This window comes from Geotrypetes seraphini, chromosome 6 (assembly GCF_902459505.1).
Source record: "Geotrypetes seraphini chromosome 6, aGeoSer1.1, whole genome shotgun sequence".
Classification (NCBI taxonomy): Eukaryota; Metazoa; Chordata; class Amphibia; order Gymnophiona; family Dermophiidae; genus Geotrypetes; species Geotrypetes seraphini.
In genome coordinates, this window is record NC_047089.1 from 56,100,059 (window position 1) to 56,115,439 (window position 15,381).

General features: G+C 42.1%; 1 protein-coding gene across 3 annotated transcripts in view; it reads right to left on the reverse strand.

The window, feature by feature from the left end:
• Window positions 1-4,950: 4,950 nt before the first annotated feature.
• The window catches only part of POSTN (periostin), a 137,849-nt gene continuing 127,418 nt past the window's right edge, over window positions 4,951-15,381 (reverse strand). For 2 of the 3 annotated variants that reach the window (XM_033950367.1, XM_033950365.1), the window contains 3 exons: window positions 8,665-8,703; window positions 6,657-6,726; window positions 4,951-5,370 (listed from right to left, as the gene is read on the reverse strand). In XM_033950367.1, the coding sequence (XP_033806258.1) occupies window positions 6,683-6,726; window positions 8,665-8,703 (83 nt within the window). In that variant the 3' untranslated portion in view covers window positions 4,951-5,370; window positions 6,657-6,682. Of the gene's footprint in view, window positions 5,371-5,861; window positions 6,727-8,664; window positions 8,704-15,381 lie in introns of those variants that run through there. The other variant, XM_033950366.1, reaches the window with a different exon arrangement.

Consider the following 15,381-nt stretch of genomic DNA (forward strand, 5'->3'; position numbering starts at 1 on the left):
GATGCAGTATTCCAGGTGAGGGCGTACCATGGCCTGGTTCAGTGACATGATAACCTTCTCCGATCTGTTCGTGATCCCCTTAAGAACATAAGAACATAAGCAGTGCCTCCGCCGGGTCAGACCATAGGTCCATCCTGCCCAGCAGTCCGCTCTCGCGGCGGCCCATACAGGTCACGACCTGTCTGAATAACCAGAAGGGGCCCCCTTGCCACCTTGGTTTCCCATTGAAGTCCTATCTTCCCATCGAAGTCCTAATCCTCCGGTCTTGCACATTCACGACTTGGTTGGGTTTCCATACTTATTACCTGGTTAGTTTTCTATACTTGTATTACATCCCAGCACTTCTCTCAGTATCCCACGATCCCTTTATCCCTCAGGAATCCGTCCAATCCCTGTTTGAATCCCTGTACTGTACTCTGCCTGATCACTTCCGCCGGTAGCGCATTCCAAGTGTCCACGACCCTTTGGGTGAAAAAAAACTTCCTTGCATTTGTTTTGAACCTATCTCCCTTCTTAATCATTCCTAGCATTCTGTTTGACCTTTTCGCCGCCGCCGCACATTGCGCAGAAGGCTTCATTGACTTGTCGACCAGTACTCCCAAGTCTCTTTCCTGGGTGGTCTCTCCAAGTACTGCACTGGACATCCTGTAGGTTTGTATATGATTTTTGTTACCGACATGCATCACCTTAGACTTATCCACGATAAACCTCATTTGCCATGTGCCGAAAAGTTGTGTACATTTGAGTGCCTTGCTATAGAATTAAAGGGTAAGTGTCCAAATGCTGGCATTTAGGCCCTGATTATATTAATTGTGTCTAACTCCTAGTTGCTGTTCAGCACAGTTGTCAATTAACCACTAGGCGTGGTTTATAGAATTGTGCCTAGTGGAACCTAAGGGGCTCATAATAAAAAAAAAACCAAAACGTCTAAAGAGTGGCCTAAATGGGTACTTGGACGTAGAGAATGACACGGTGACAAAATTCATCACCGTTCCCGTCCCCATGGATAACCGCGGGAAACCATCTTCATGTCATTCTTTAAGGAAAGACGGAAGAATCAGAGTATGAATGGTCACAACCACTGACCCGCAAGCTTTGCTTTGAATAATGCTTGTGTAGAAGGACAGAGGATGAAATAGACACTAGAAAATGACATGGGTTTATTTCCCGCGGTTATCCGCGGGGACGGGAACAGTGATGAATTTTGTCACCGTGTCATTCTCTACTTGGACGATCAAAAAGGCTGATCGTCCAAGTACCCAGAATCAAAGCTAGTTTTAGACGTATATAAAACCAGCTTAGGCCTTTCCCCTGCCTCTAAACGCACAGAGAGAAAAGAGGCGTTTTTAGAGGAGGGGAAAGGGCAGGCGGTGGGCGGGAGGTGGGCCGACCTACACCTAGGCGTACAACATGTATAACCAAAGATTTTGACAGGTTGCCTAGTCTGCACTTATACGTTTTGACTTAGTCCAAATCAAAACAGGTATAAGTGCCGAAAAAGGGACCACTGAGCTGATGGCAGCTGGCGCGATCAGCTCAGCGGCCTGACAACCTACCCACCCACTGCAACCATCATGGCAGGAGAGATGCCTCATCTCCCCTACTGCGATGCGATCACCCCTCTACCCGAACTACCGCGACCCGCGGCAGGAGAGCTGTCCAATCTCTCCTGCCACAGGTTGTGGCAGTTCAGGTAGAGGAGTGATCGCATCACGGCAGGGGAGATGGCCAATCTCTCCTGCCGCGATACATCACCCCCCCAACACACACACACTATCGTGGCAGGAGGGAGCCCAAGCCTCCTGCCCCGCAGCACCCCCGAACCCCGCGACACGATCAGGGCAAGAGGGAGCCCAAGCCTTCCTGCCCTGGTGAACCACGACTCCCCCCGCTGACATCAGGGCAAGAGGGAGTCCAAGCCATCCTGCCCTGGTGAACCGTGACCCCCCCCCCCCCCCGCTGACATCGGGGCTAGAGGGAGCCCAAGCCCTCTTGCCCCACGATCCCCAACCCCACCCCTGCTGAGTCCAATGGGGCCAGGAGGGAGCCAAAGCCCTCCTAGCCCGGCGACACCCTCTAACTGCCACTCCCCACAAAAATACGGGCAGGAGGGATCCCAGGCCCACCTGCCCTCGACGCAAACCCCCCATGACCCCCGATCGGCCCCCGACCCCCGATCTCCTCGAATCCCCAATCGGCCCCACTGCCGACCCGCGACCCCCCCTGCCCCCCACCCCCACCCCCCTTCCCCGTACCTTAAAATTGTTGGTCGGACAGACGGTTGCCAAACCCGTCCGTCCGACAGGCTAGCCATCTTGGGAATGGCTGGCCTTAGGGCCTGATTGGCCCAGGCGGCTCAAACCTCGCTCACAGGTGGGGCTTGAGGCGCCTGGGCCAACCGGAATCGGCCCAGTTGTCTTAGGCCCATCCTGTGGGCGTGGCCTTAGGCACATGGACCTAACGGTCAAAAGGGGACTTAGACGTTTTTTTTGTTATACCCCTCCACGTGTTCTTAGGTGCTATATAGGCATTGAATCCTTAGACACACTGCCATTTAGACCAAGGTTTTCTTGGCTTAAATGAGTTAACCTAAGTCAATCCACGCTTAAACTCTGCCCCTATTCTGCCCCTAACCATGCCTACTTTCTGGTAGGTGCCATTAAATTCCAGTATGCGCCCATGGAGAAATTAATTTTTTAAATCATTTTTAATTGTGCATTCAATAATTAAAGGTGCATTCAATGATCAGTGTTAAGCAAACAAAAAAAAATTACCTCCCCCCCTTTTACAAAAGTACTGAAGAGGATTTTAGTGCCAGCCGGCGCATTGAATACTCTGCGCTGCTCTGATGGTCATAGAGTTCCTATGAGCGTCGGAGAAGTGCAGAGCACTCAGCGCACTGGCCAATGCTAAAAACCTTTTCTGCGCCAATCTAGGTGACTAACTGTAGGCATATTTTATAGAATCAGGTCTTAGGGACTGTAAAATTGGCAGTTACATTTTGAAACCCATAAGTGATGCCACTCTTTTTTGAACACATTCCTTTGTAAAACTGCTGCTCCTGCCGAATGTGTTGAACGCTGCACATGCATCTCCATGTGTTCTTATACATATTTTCTACCTCCCTAGAAGCACTGTGCAAAATTGGCTTTTAAGTTCATTTTTATTTACTCTTCATTTATTGCCTATCAAGGTTATCTAAGCAGTTTACAATCAGATATTCACTATTTGTACAGCATTTGCAGATGGAGCGGCGGCGAACACCCAATTTAGACACTCCTGGAGAAAGACGGCTACAGTTCACTTGGGAACATTTTTGGAACTCATTAAAACCAACTGCCTGAAGCAGATTACTCGGTGACGGGACAAAAGCACGTGGGACAAAGGTGCGCCGACATTTGAGAGCAGACAATTGAGCGCAAGATGGAAGCGCACCGCCGTAAAACTTTATTTTAAAGGGCTCCGACGGGAACCCCCCACTTTACTTAACAGTGTTCACGCTGCCATTGGGTGTGTGTGGGGGGGTGTAACCCCCCACATTATACAGAAAACTTAACTTTTCCCCTAAAAAATAGGGAAAAAGTTAAGCTTCTTCCATAATGGGGGGTTACACCCCCCCCAAAATAACCCCCAACAGCAGTGCGAACAATATTAAGTAACCTAGGGGGGTTCCCCCCACCCAACCCCCATTGGAGCCCTTTAAAATAAAGTTTTACGGCGCGCGCTTCCGTCTTGTGCTCAATTGTCTGCTCTCAAATGTCGGCGCGCCTTTGTCCCGCGTGCTTATGACTGTGAATCGATTACTCAACCTGTGACCAGTTTATATTGTCCTGTCTTTTCTTTTAGAGCAAGCTTGATTATTCTTTTGGATCTCATGGGTAGGGAGGCGGGTGGAAGAGTGGGATAAAACATGAAAATGTGATTGTTTATATTTTGGGGGGATTCCATTCATTTAGATCAATTTCTTAAATCTAGTGGAAAATAACCTTTCTTTGTTTTAGTCTAATTATTCAGATTTCTGCTATGGAGTTCAATTGTGGTAACGCCTTAAAAAATTGAGACTAGTTTTATCCTCGTTGGTTTTCCTTTCTATTTCTGATTAATAATGATGCACTCCCTTTCAATGATGAGGACTTGATGGAAATTCTTGTATTCTTTAGATTTAAAAATAATGTTTTTCATATTTTTCTTGAATTTCCATATATTATATGTATGATGGATACATTGCTTTCAATAAAATACATTAAAAAAAAAATCAGATATTCAAGCATTTTCCCTATCTGTCCCAGTGGGCTCATCTATCTAATGTACCTGGGCAATGGAGGATTGAGTGACTTGCCCAGGACCACAAGGAATAGGGTGGGGTTCGAACCCATAACCTCAGGGTACTGAAGCTGTCGCTCTAACTGCTAGGCCACTCCTTCCTCTGTCTATGGGCTCCTTTTATCAAGCTGCGCTAGTGGTTTAATGCGCTAGCCGCTACCGTCTTCTCTAGTTTTTGGGCAAACACGGGGGTTAGTGTGTGATGAAAAGTCACGCACATTAACCCCGCTAGCGCGGCTTGATAAAAGATGCCCTATGTGTAGCAGCCAAAGTACTTAAACAAGCAAATTAAAATCTGGATGGCTAATTTTATTTTAAAGGGCTCCGACAGGGGTGGGGTGGGGGGAACCCCCCTAGGTTACTTAAAATGGCACTCTAGCCCCATTTGAAAGTTGAACCCTATAGCTCATATTATATAGCAATTCATTTTATAAATAAACATAATAATGATAAAGCGAGCAAGACAATTTAACCAATTTCTTTAATGCACATTTGTCCAAAACAGAGGTATAAAGCCACACCCAACAGATCTTTCAAAGCCAAAAAAAAAATAAAGGAGGGGTAATGGAAGTAACATTTTTTCCTACTGCATAGACAGTTGCATTGCAACATTTATGACAAAACACAGGAAGCAAATGGTTTTTTAATTATTTTATGAATACAAAATCAGAGTTATAAAAATGACTTAATTTACAAATGAACCCATGTTAGTACCAGATATTAGCAAAGCTTTTCTGATATAATGGTTTTTACACCAAGCACCAAGTTTTTATTAACATTTGTTTTCAGGTAGGGATCACAGCATGTAAGCTTTTCGCTCAAGGCACTAACAGTTTGAGTTTATGCTTCTGGAAGGGGTAATACAGCATTTCAAGATTGTGAAAAGATTGCTCTTCTGAAAGAATTCTTGTAAGAAAAATATGTTCATAAATAGTTAAGCATTATTCATCTGGAGCTCCTTGCAAATTTTTGTTTTGGTCTTCAGCCGTTTCACGTATTATATACTACCAAAAGTGTTCACGGTCAGGTGGTTATTTCATATAGATCCTATCAATTTAATAAAAGTTAATATTGTCGATGAATCTGCATTGAGAAACAATTTTGTATAATTCTTGGTATCTATGGAGTCCTTTTACTATATCTTACAATGCACTAATCCCCCCTTTTGCAAAACTGCGCAAGAGGTTCTTAGCGCCGGCTAGCTCACTGAATGCTCTGCGCTGCTCCGATGGTCATAGAGTTCCTATGAGCATCGGAGCAGCGCAGAGCATTCAACGCTGGCCGACGCTAAAAACTTCTTGTGTGGTTTTGTAAAAGGGAGGGGGGGGTAAATTCTAAAAAAAAAAAACCCCCATAAGTATAAAATGTGTTTCTTAGCATTTAGCACATCCTAATTCCATTAGTACATGTTAAGCTTTAGTAAAAGGGCCCCTGTTTCTTATTTAACTACCTGAGAATTCACTTAGTTACTGATTCATTGAGGTGTTTTCTAAAAATGGAGAAAAGCCCTAGAGAAGCTGTCTTTTTCTCAAATACTAAAGAGCCTGATAGAAGATTTGTCTGGGTAACTTTGGAACTTACTCTGAGAAATCTTTGAAAATCCTCCTCCTGATCCACTGAACCTTACATTTTGGAAGAGGAGGCAAGACAGCAATGTTGCTCCAGTTTTAACTAGATAGGGGCTGCTATTCAGCATCTTTTAGACAAACTTTGGGCCCCTTTTACAAAGCTGTGATAGAGATACTGCCATGGTAAATACACGGACGTCCATTCAATTCTTATGGGCTTCGGTGTGTTTACCGCAGCAGCATCGCCACCGTGGCTTTGTAAAAGCCGTTAAGATAGGCTGCACAAATCGCAGGCCTAAAGTTAATCAAATAGTTTATCCAGATAACTTCAATTGACTGTATTCAACGGTTACGTCGCATGGAGTATCTGGTTAATGTTATCCAGATATCTGGATAATATCATTGTTGATTTAGTTCTCCAACTCGGTGTTGGTTCTTTGGCATTCCATTTTGTTTTTACTTTTAGGGGGAAGTTATCGGCGTGGGCTAAGTTTGACTATTTTACAACAAGTCAGGTTATTTTAGCACATAAAATAGAATCCTGATTCAATTTGTGGCAAAATAGCCCAACATAACGGTAGCCTAATTGATAACTTCCCCCCTTAATTTACAAATAAATTTTGAATATTTAATTTACACACTGGAAGTTTCCTTGCCTATATTATGTAATCCTATTCTTAAAATGTGAAGAAATATTCCAAAGCTTCTCTTAACAACTTATATTTCTTCAGGCTGATATGTCTCTCCAGATATGTCTTTCTTCACCTTGTTTTGGTTTTGTAGAAAATGTTTTAAGACTGTGGATTCCGTTTTGTCTTTCTTAGGGGTCGTCCATCTACAAAAATTAGTCAGAGGAAATCATAAACATACGATCAAAATGTCTCATACTTTCTCTAATGTATCTTGTAAGAATCAGCATTCACTATATAACGGCAAAATAATCTTTGTAATATTTTATAAAATAATATTCAAGGGGAGCATACAGAATAACCATGTATGGTATGTCATCACAGGTTTTCATAAGACAAATCAGGTCAAAGTTTATTGTATGTTTTAGGTCAATATAATAATCCTTTTTAGACTTAGCATATTTTTTCCCCAAAGAAATAATTTTTTTTTTTTAACGTGAAATTTAGGCCCTATTTTACCAATCCTTGGCTCAGGGTGCTAAGTGCTCCGAACGCTCATATGAATTCTATGAGCACCAGAGCAGTGTCCGAGCATTTAGCATTCCAGGCTGTGGTAAAAACCTGTTCCACGGCTTAGTAAAGGAGGGGAGGGGTTAATGACCCTGAAAATGACACCACCTCCCTACTGAATTGCTATTTGACTACACAGCTAAGTATAATTATCCTAAAACAAAATAAAAATCTAATCTAATACAAGATTTCTGAATTGCTCTAATACCATTTAGGGCTCCTTTTACAAAGGTGCGTTAGGGCTTTAATGTGCGGAATAGCGTGTGCTGAATTGCCACGCGCACTAGACCTTAACGCCAGCATTGAGCTGGCGTTAGTTCTAGAAGCGTAGCATGGGTTTAGCGCGTGCTAAAATCCTGTGTGTGCTAAAAACACTAGCGCACCTTAGTAAAAGTTGCCCCTAGTTCAAGATGATTTACTTAAAAAAGAAGCCATAATAATTCTATGGGAAAATACAACTCCTTGGATAAAAAGATATCTTTATAATTCTTTAACTAACTCCCCTTTCACAAAGTTGCGTTAGGCGATGGTATAAGCTCCAATGCTCATGGGAATTCTATGAGCGTTGGCGCTAATACCACCATGGCCAGTGATTAAAAAAAAAAAAAAAGCCTAACATGGCTTTGTAAAAGGAGCCCTAAAAGTACTAGCTTTACAATCTATCATACACTAATGACCATTTTGCGCCAATATTCATTTAAGCATTGCTGAATATCAGCAGTTAGCCAGCTCCAAACAATTTACACAGGCAGGAGCCCCTCCTGCCTGCTTAAACAGCTTTGGATATTGACCAGATTGCAGATATGTTATAAGCAGATATGTTATATGTTAGAGCTTTGGCTGCTCTAAAGGCAAATAGAGGACGGAGAACAAACCTGAGAATATCATTAGGCTTCTGTGTAGGTCCCTGATATGATTTGAATTTGGAATATTGTGCAATTTTGGTTGCCCCCCCATCTCAAAAAGGATATAGCAGAGGCCTAAAAAGTTTTAGTGAAGGGTATCAAAAAATGACAAAGGGGATAGAATGCCTAAACAGGTTAGTGCGTAGCAAAAAAGTGACATCATTGATCTTAATGAATTGATCTGGTGCTACTTGTCACCCCTCGTGAATGAGTACAGATGCTCTCTTCTAGTACAGCGATTCTTGACCTTTTTTGAGTCATGGACCCCTTTAAGAATCTGATGAAAGTTATTGACCCCCTTCTCCAGAAATATTCACTTAAACACAACTTTGCATGCAATGAATATAAAAGATTTGTCTCATACATATATGACATACACAAAGTATTATTGAATGTTAAACAATCTTAAAAAAAACCCCAATCTTTTTTATGCAAAAAGTAATGGCCACTCATTATAATTATGAAATACAATCCTCTTCTGCAAATTAAAACATCTACTACTACTACTACATCTACTCTCTCGTTATCTGCGAAAAAGCAACATTACCGTTCGTTTTTATCTGACCCTTAAGGAGCACCTGAAACCTATCCATCGACCCCCCCCCTAGGGGTCCACGGCCCCCAGGTTAAGAACCCCTGCTTTAGCATATTGATTAAAATATGATATACCTTTTGTCTTTTTGAGTGGGCGTGGTCTCACTTGTGGTTCTAAAATAAAACAAGAACAGTTAGGGTGATAAATGCATTTTTGAAGGCAAGCTTTGTGTAAAGGATTCATACTCAGAACAGTACCAGAGCCAAAGCTTTGCCAAATAGTATGATTGCTAATCCAACCCTTTTCGCACTTGCTGCCATGTATTCAATATACAGCATGTGCTTATATTTTTCTGTTAGATGGATTTGACTGATTAGACATTGACAATGAAAGGAGCTTGAGGCAGGGTAAGCATCTTTTCTAGTTATCTTAGACACTACAAACATATGGTGTCAGGTCAAAAGCGCGCCGGGACAAAGGCGCGCCCAGACAATTGAGCGCAGCACGGAGGCGCGCGCCGCTCAAAATTACTGTGTTTAGGGCTCCGACGGGGGTGTGTGTGGGGGGAACCCCCCCACTTTACTTAATAGACATCGCGCCGCGTTGTGGGGGCGTTGTGGGGGGTTTGGGGGGTTGTAACCCCCCATATTTTACTGAAAACTCCACTTTTTCCCTGTTTTTAGGGAAAAAGTTAAGTTTACAGTAAAATGTGGAGGGTTACAACCCCCCAAACCCCCCATAACGCCGGCGAGATCTCTATTAAGTAAACTGGGGGGGCTCCCCAACAAAACCCCCCGTTGGAACCCCTAAAAACTGTAATTTTCTTCGGCACACGCCTCTGTCTTGCGCTCAGTTGTCGGCGCGCGCCTTTGGCTTTCACGGCGTTGTCTATGAATCCAAACATATAGCTCCCCTTTTATGAAGCCACAACTTTTTTTTGCTTCGGTACACTAATGGAGCAAATGTTTTTCTGCGGCACACCCCCAACCCTGCCCCACATGAACCTCGCCTCATTTTCCCTGAGCTCGGGGCCGTGTCTCCAAGCATGTGCGGATGTTGACGTGATGACGTTGCACACATGAGCTCATGCGCATTATAGGGGGTCTTTTATTGAGGCGCGTTAACCGATTTAGCACACGCTAATTGATTTGGTGTACGCTAATTGATTTGGTGTGCGCTAAAGATTAGCGCGTGCTACATGCTAAGGCGCCCATAGCATTTAGTGCGCGCTAATCTTTAGCACATGCTCAATCAATTAATGAGCACTAAATAGATTAACGCGTCTTAGTAAAAGGACCCCTATGTCATCACTTCGATGTCTGCGCATACCTGGAGGCCCTCCAGACGCAGCCCCGAGCTCAGGGAAAATGGAATGAGGTTCATGTGGGGATGGAGAGGAGACACTGATGCCAAAAGTGACTCGATCCCTGGCGGCACACCCGGAATCTCGCCGTGGCACAGGCACGGGTATTTAGTTCTAGATTTCCTTGGTTTAAATATTATGCTGTGTACGGCTTCTAAGCACAATTCTATATATATAGTGAGTGCTTTTTATAGAAGTGCGCTAAACATAACATTAAAATGTATTTCTATACCGCAATACCATTAAGTTCTATGCACTATTATGATATACACCAATTTTAAGGCATCATATGTAGAATTTAGGGCAGTGGTCTTCAGGGCCTCTGAGCCAATGGCATCTCATGGATACCTTCAGGGTGGCCTGTGTACCTATCCAGGGTTCCATCCTCCCTCAGTGGAATCCTGTTGTTGCTTTACGCTTCTCCTTCCTGGCAGCTGCGCTTTCACTTACTCTTTGGACCACCGGCAGTGTGAATGAGCTAAACACATTGCCTTCGGCAGCACAGAGGCTTTCTGTTCCCACATAGGCGTAAGCAGTAGCAGAGGGAAAAATTTGGGGTTGCTGAAGGCAGCATGTTTACTTCACTCATGTTGCTGGCGGCCTGAAAAGTGCAAGAGTGGCTGCCAGGAAGGAGAAGGGTGAGCAAGTACTGGATCCCATGGGAGGGGTTACATGGGAGTTGGGGTGATTTCAGGGGGATCACAGTGGTGGATTGCAGGGACTAGTAAGATAATGGACCATGGGGATGGGGAAGAAAGACAGAAAGATATACCAGTCCTCCAGGGGAGAGAATGGAAAGGGAAGGGGTGGGCAGAGATGCCAGCCCATAGTAGGGAGGAAGAAGTGGGAAGGGGAGGAGAGGAGAGAGATATCAGACCACAAGAAGGGGGAAAAAGCTGAAACAGAAACGTTCTGGAGAAGCATATATGAGGAACCTATTGAGCCCAACTGAGAAGCAGGATGGCTACTCTGGGTAGAAGGGGAATCTCAGAGGATAATTTGGAGGTGAAGGGATGTATTTGGGAATATTAATGGGGTTTGTGCTAGAGAGGGAACTGGTGGTGAGTGCAGGATTTACATTACTTCTGACCCCGTTGGGATGACCCCCCTGGGAGCACTGGGCCATATGTTAGCAGTACTCCAAATATATGCAGCAGAAATCTAGCTGTCGAAAACCTGAAAGAAAATGAATCAAAAATAGGACAAAAGTTCAGTCTTTCACAGCACTTTCTGAGGCCTTTTTCCTCTATTTATTAAAGTGTGGTTCTGATTCATTTCAACTATTATTTTGGATTACTCTTTGACCATGTTCTAGCAGCCCAGTGCTCCCAGGAAAGAAAAATAATGCAAATGATGAAATTGATCACAAATTCTGTTATTCATACGAACATAAGAATAGCCATACTGGGTCAGACCAATGGTCCATCTAGACCAGGATTTTGTTTCCACAGTGGCAACAGATCTCAAGTACCTGGCAGAAACCCAAATAGTAGCAACATTCCATGCTACTGATCCCAGGACAAGCAGTGGCTTCCAATATGTCTGTCTCATCGGGAATATCTAACATGTAGTACTGAGCAAAATTCCCACTAGATTGCATGCACGTACAGGCATGCAGCACACGAAAAGCTCCAACATACAACATTTTTTGGTGGCATAGAAATAGGAAGAGGGAGGAATGTAAAGGATCAGGTCAGTCCAATCACCATCCCTTCCCCTAAGGACCAGAAAAAGGAGATCTAAGAAAAAACTCAGGCTTTTTTTTTAAAATTTGAAGACAGGGGGTTCTTGGACTACACAAATCTTCTTACTAATTCTGGTCATGAGAAACATTCATTTGGCATTGAGCAAGGGATAATTATTGTCATTTGTCAGCGTCATTCAGTTTGAAAGTCTCGGCATTAAGAATGTTTGAACACTTTGGCATTCTTACAAAGGAATATAAAAATATAAAAAACAGTGAGAGCAAACATATACAATATATGCTTGTTCTTCAGATCTTATACACCCAGGGCATTACTCAAAGTTTTTTTCGTGCCCTTACTGGGGTGGTGTATTCATCATTGGTCTGCCATGAATGATATCTTGAGCTATTTCAGAAATCTTAGGCTGTATCAGAAACAGTTGTGTGCATAGTAGAAATAAGAAGAAGCGCTTAACCCTGGCCTCATTGTTTTTTTATATTTCTATTGAATTTTGAGTGAACACAAGATTTCCATTTGAGATTGTTGGATTCTTACAAAGGAAACATGCCTAACCTTCAAGGAGGAATAGTTGACTGATCATTTAGTTGAGTCCGAAATGCCAAGGATGACAGCAGAGACTTCCTAATGGGTACTTTTGAGAAATTTTTTGAATATCTAGAACCTGGCAATATTATTGGTGGAATACACTTGAAAGCAAGAGTTCATGAGGCGTGAAGTGCTTCTTCACCGAAAGAGTAGTGGATCATTGGAACAGACTCCCACTCCAGGTGATAAAGGCCAGCAGCGTGACAGATTTTAAGAGAAAATGGGATACTCACGTGGGATCTTTAAGGGAGTAAATTCAGGGGAGGGGATACTTGGAATGGGCAGACTTGGTGGGCTATAGCCCTTTTCTGCTGCTTTTTTCTATGTTTCTATGTTTCTATGAGTGAATGAGAACTGGATTATCTAAGACTTGAGATCTTCTACACAGGGAAGCTTGGTTGTCCCTTCCCAGAAATGTTTGCATTATGAGTCAATAAGGAACAGTGTGTTCTCATGTGCAGGACCATTAAAGTGGAATAGGCTGCCTGTGTAATTAAGGCGTTTGTCAAACTCGCAAGAATTTAAGCAAATGTTTAAAAAAACATCTTTTTTTGTAATATGAAATACAATGCTTAGTAATAATGGGTTTCAAGTGACAACAGATTCTGTTTTGTGAGTATGTTTGCATGTATAATCATTGTTTTATTATGTATATATTTGTAATCTTCCCTGGACAAAGGTGGACTATAAATAATAAATTGAAATTGATAATTGAAAATCATGTCAGTCAAAAAATCCAAAAGGATGATGTCACAAATCTTCAGAATCAGAACCAAGTACTTCTGAAAAAATCTATTGCCTTAATCATCTGAAACTGGAAACTACAGGAAATAATTTGTACACTGGAATAAATCAACAACTGATGGGTTAATGTTCTGTTAGCTCTCAAGTAAAATTCATCTATGCTTAACATATAGCAAATCCAAGATCTCTTAGCGAAATATGCAAAAATTCTTGACAGCTGAAGAAGCAAAAATTGTATGTTTGAATTCATCGAATGTCATTTCAATTCATTGAATGGGTAAATAGCAGAATTAAATCTGAAGTATTACTCGCAACCTATCAATAGTTTTTCCACACACAGCTGACAAAAGTATGGACATTTCTGTTTCAAAAAGTTTACCTTGTTATCATTCTAGAATGTCCTCTCAGGAACTATCTTACATTACCCAAAAATGTAAGTAACATGCTATGGCTGAAATTCTCAGCCCAGAATTATAATTCTGTAGATCCATCTGGGATGACTAAACAAGCTTTAGAGTTCTGTAATCTAACCTCTGTGAGATAATTTATACCTTTCTCCAGGGATAACATCTGGTTCTCCCTGAATTACTTCAGCAACCTTGGCATACCCAATTCCAACTCTAGTAATGATTAAAAGAAAAGATTGAAGAATACTTATTTTCATATTTTTTGTCTAATAAATATATTTTTCATGTATGTCTCCTGGGTGTTTGAAATTACATGTTTTTTTTTCCATTGCCCTAGAAATACTTAGGGGTGGAAGAAAGTTCTTAGGGGTAAAATCTAAAACCAGCGCTGGAATTGAAGAACTCCCTTAAAAATGGTAGAAAATGGTGAGGTTGAAGCGTCTACTGGCACTTAAATAAAAGGCACCATGTCTATGTAGGTGCTTTAGGCCGCCAAATGCCAAAGTAGGCATGGTCAATGCCGGAAGTGGCATTAGGCGGCCTAAAGTACCTACATAGGCATGATTTGCACAAAGATAGACACCAGAAATGTAGGTCCAGAAAACCTGGGCCTATATTTCCAGCGCCTATCTTGGCATGATTCTAAAACCATCGCTGATGCGTGATTGACACGCCATTGGCGACTGCTTTTAGGCAGCTGCCGATATTGGTACTGGTTACAGAATCCGGCCCTTAGTTATTTCATGAATAGCTGTAATAACAATAAAGAAAATATTATCTGGTCTTGTAAATACAATGGCTACAGTGCCATTTTTTTAGTAATGTATTTTTTTATATATATAAAACCTATCATTTTTTCAATAACAGACCATCACTTAGCTTATAGTGAGCCTGTGCTGTCTTTACCTCTCCCGACATGCATGTTTCAAAAAAGAAACCTTTCTTCAGGGTCGAGGGAAACTGTTTGAGGGAGCTGCAATTGCCGTGGTGAGATTCTGGATGTGCCGCCTGGGTCAAGTCACTTTCGGCATCAGCATCTTTCTTCCTCTCTGCCCCCCTCATCTCATTTTCCCCAAGCTCGGGGCTGTGTCTGGAGGGCTTCCAAACATGCACGGACATCGACGTGATGGCATAATACGCACGAGTATATGTGTACAACGTCATTGCATCAATGTCCGCACATGCTCGGAGACCCTCCAGATATGGCCCTGAGCTCAGGGAAAACAAGACAAGGTTCATGTGGGGCAGGTGTGCTACAGAAAAATATTTGCTCCGTTAGTGTACCGGAGCAAAAAAAAAAAGTTTGCGGAACACCGGTTTAGAATTGTGGCATTTATATGTAAATGAATAGGAAATACATAAGTATATTACAGTCCCACTTAAGCCTCGCCCACAACAAGCTCCTCCTCTCTGATACACTAGTAATATACACATGTAGAAACCTGTTTTTTAAAAATTGGATTTTACATGGGTTTTTTTAAACATGTATATATCATGATTAGGACTTCTAAAATGAAGGATTTAGTATATTACGAGGGTCATCATTTTTTTGAGTCCTCCACATTGACTGGTTATTGTCTTAGAACAGTTGAAAGGAAGGAAGACAGAAAGAAAAATCCAGTCCCAGGAAGATATCATTGTACTTTATGTTAATGATCATGTCACCAAAGTACCTGTTAGATAAGTCAGGTATTAAGCATGCCTTTGCCTGTTACATTGGGAGTAATGAAAAAGTATTTCTTAAATGTTTAAATACATTTATGACCTATTGTATCATTGCTCTTTCATAGGTAACTCATCGATGATCCCCAATTAAGAATTTTTGGCACAGATGAAATAAATGTTCATTGCTCTCCCAGGCATTTTCCTCCCCAACCATGTAAAGACTGTTTTAATATCTTCTATGGCATTTTGGTCTTAATCATGACATTGCTGCATTTCTACTTTCAGATATTATTTTAAGCTTTAAGCTTTTATATTATTGTACTTCAGAATAATTAATATTCAGTCTTTAAAATGTTGGGAGGATATTTTACTTCGTAGTTT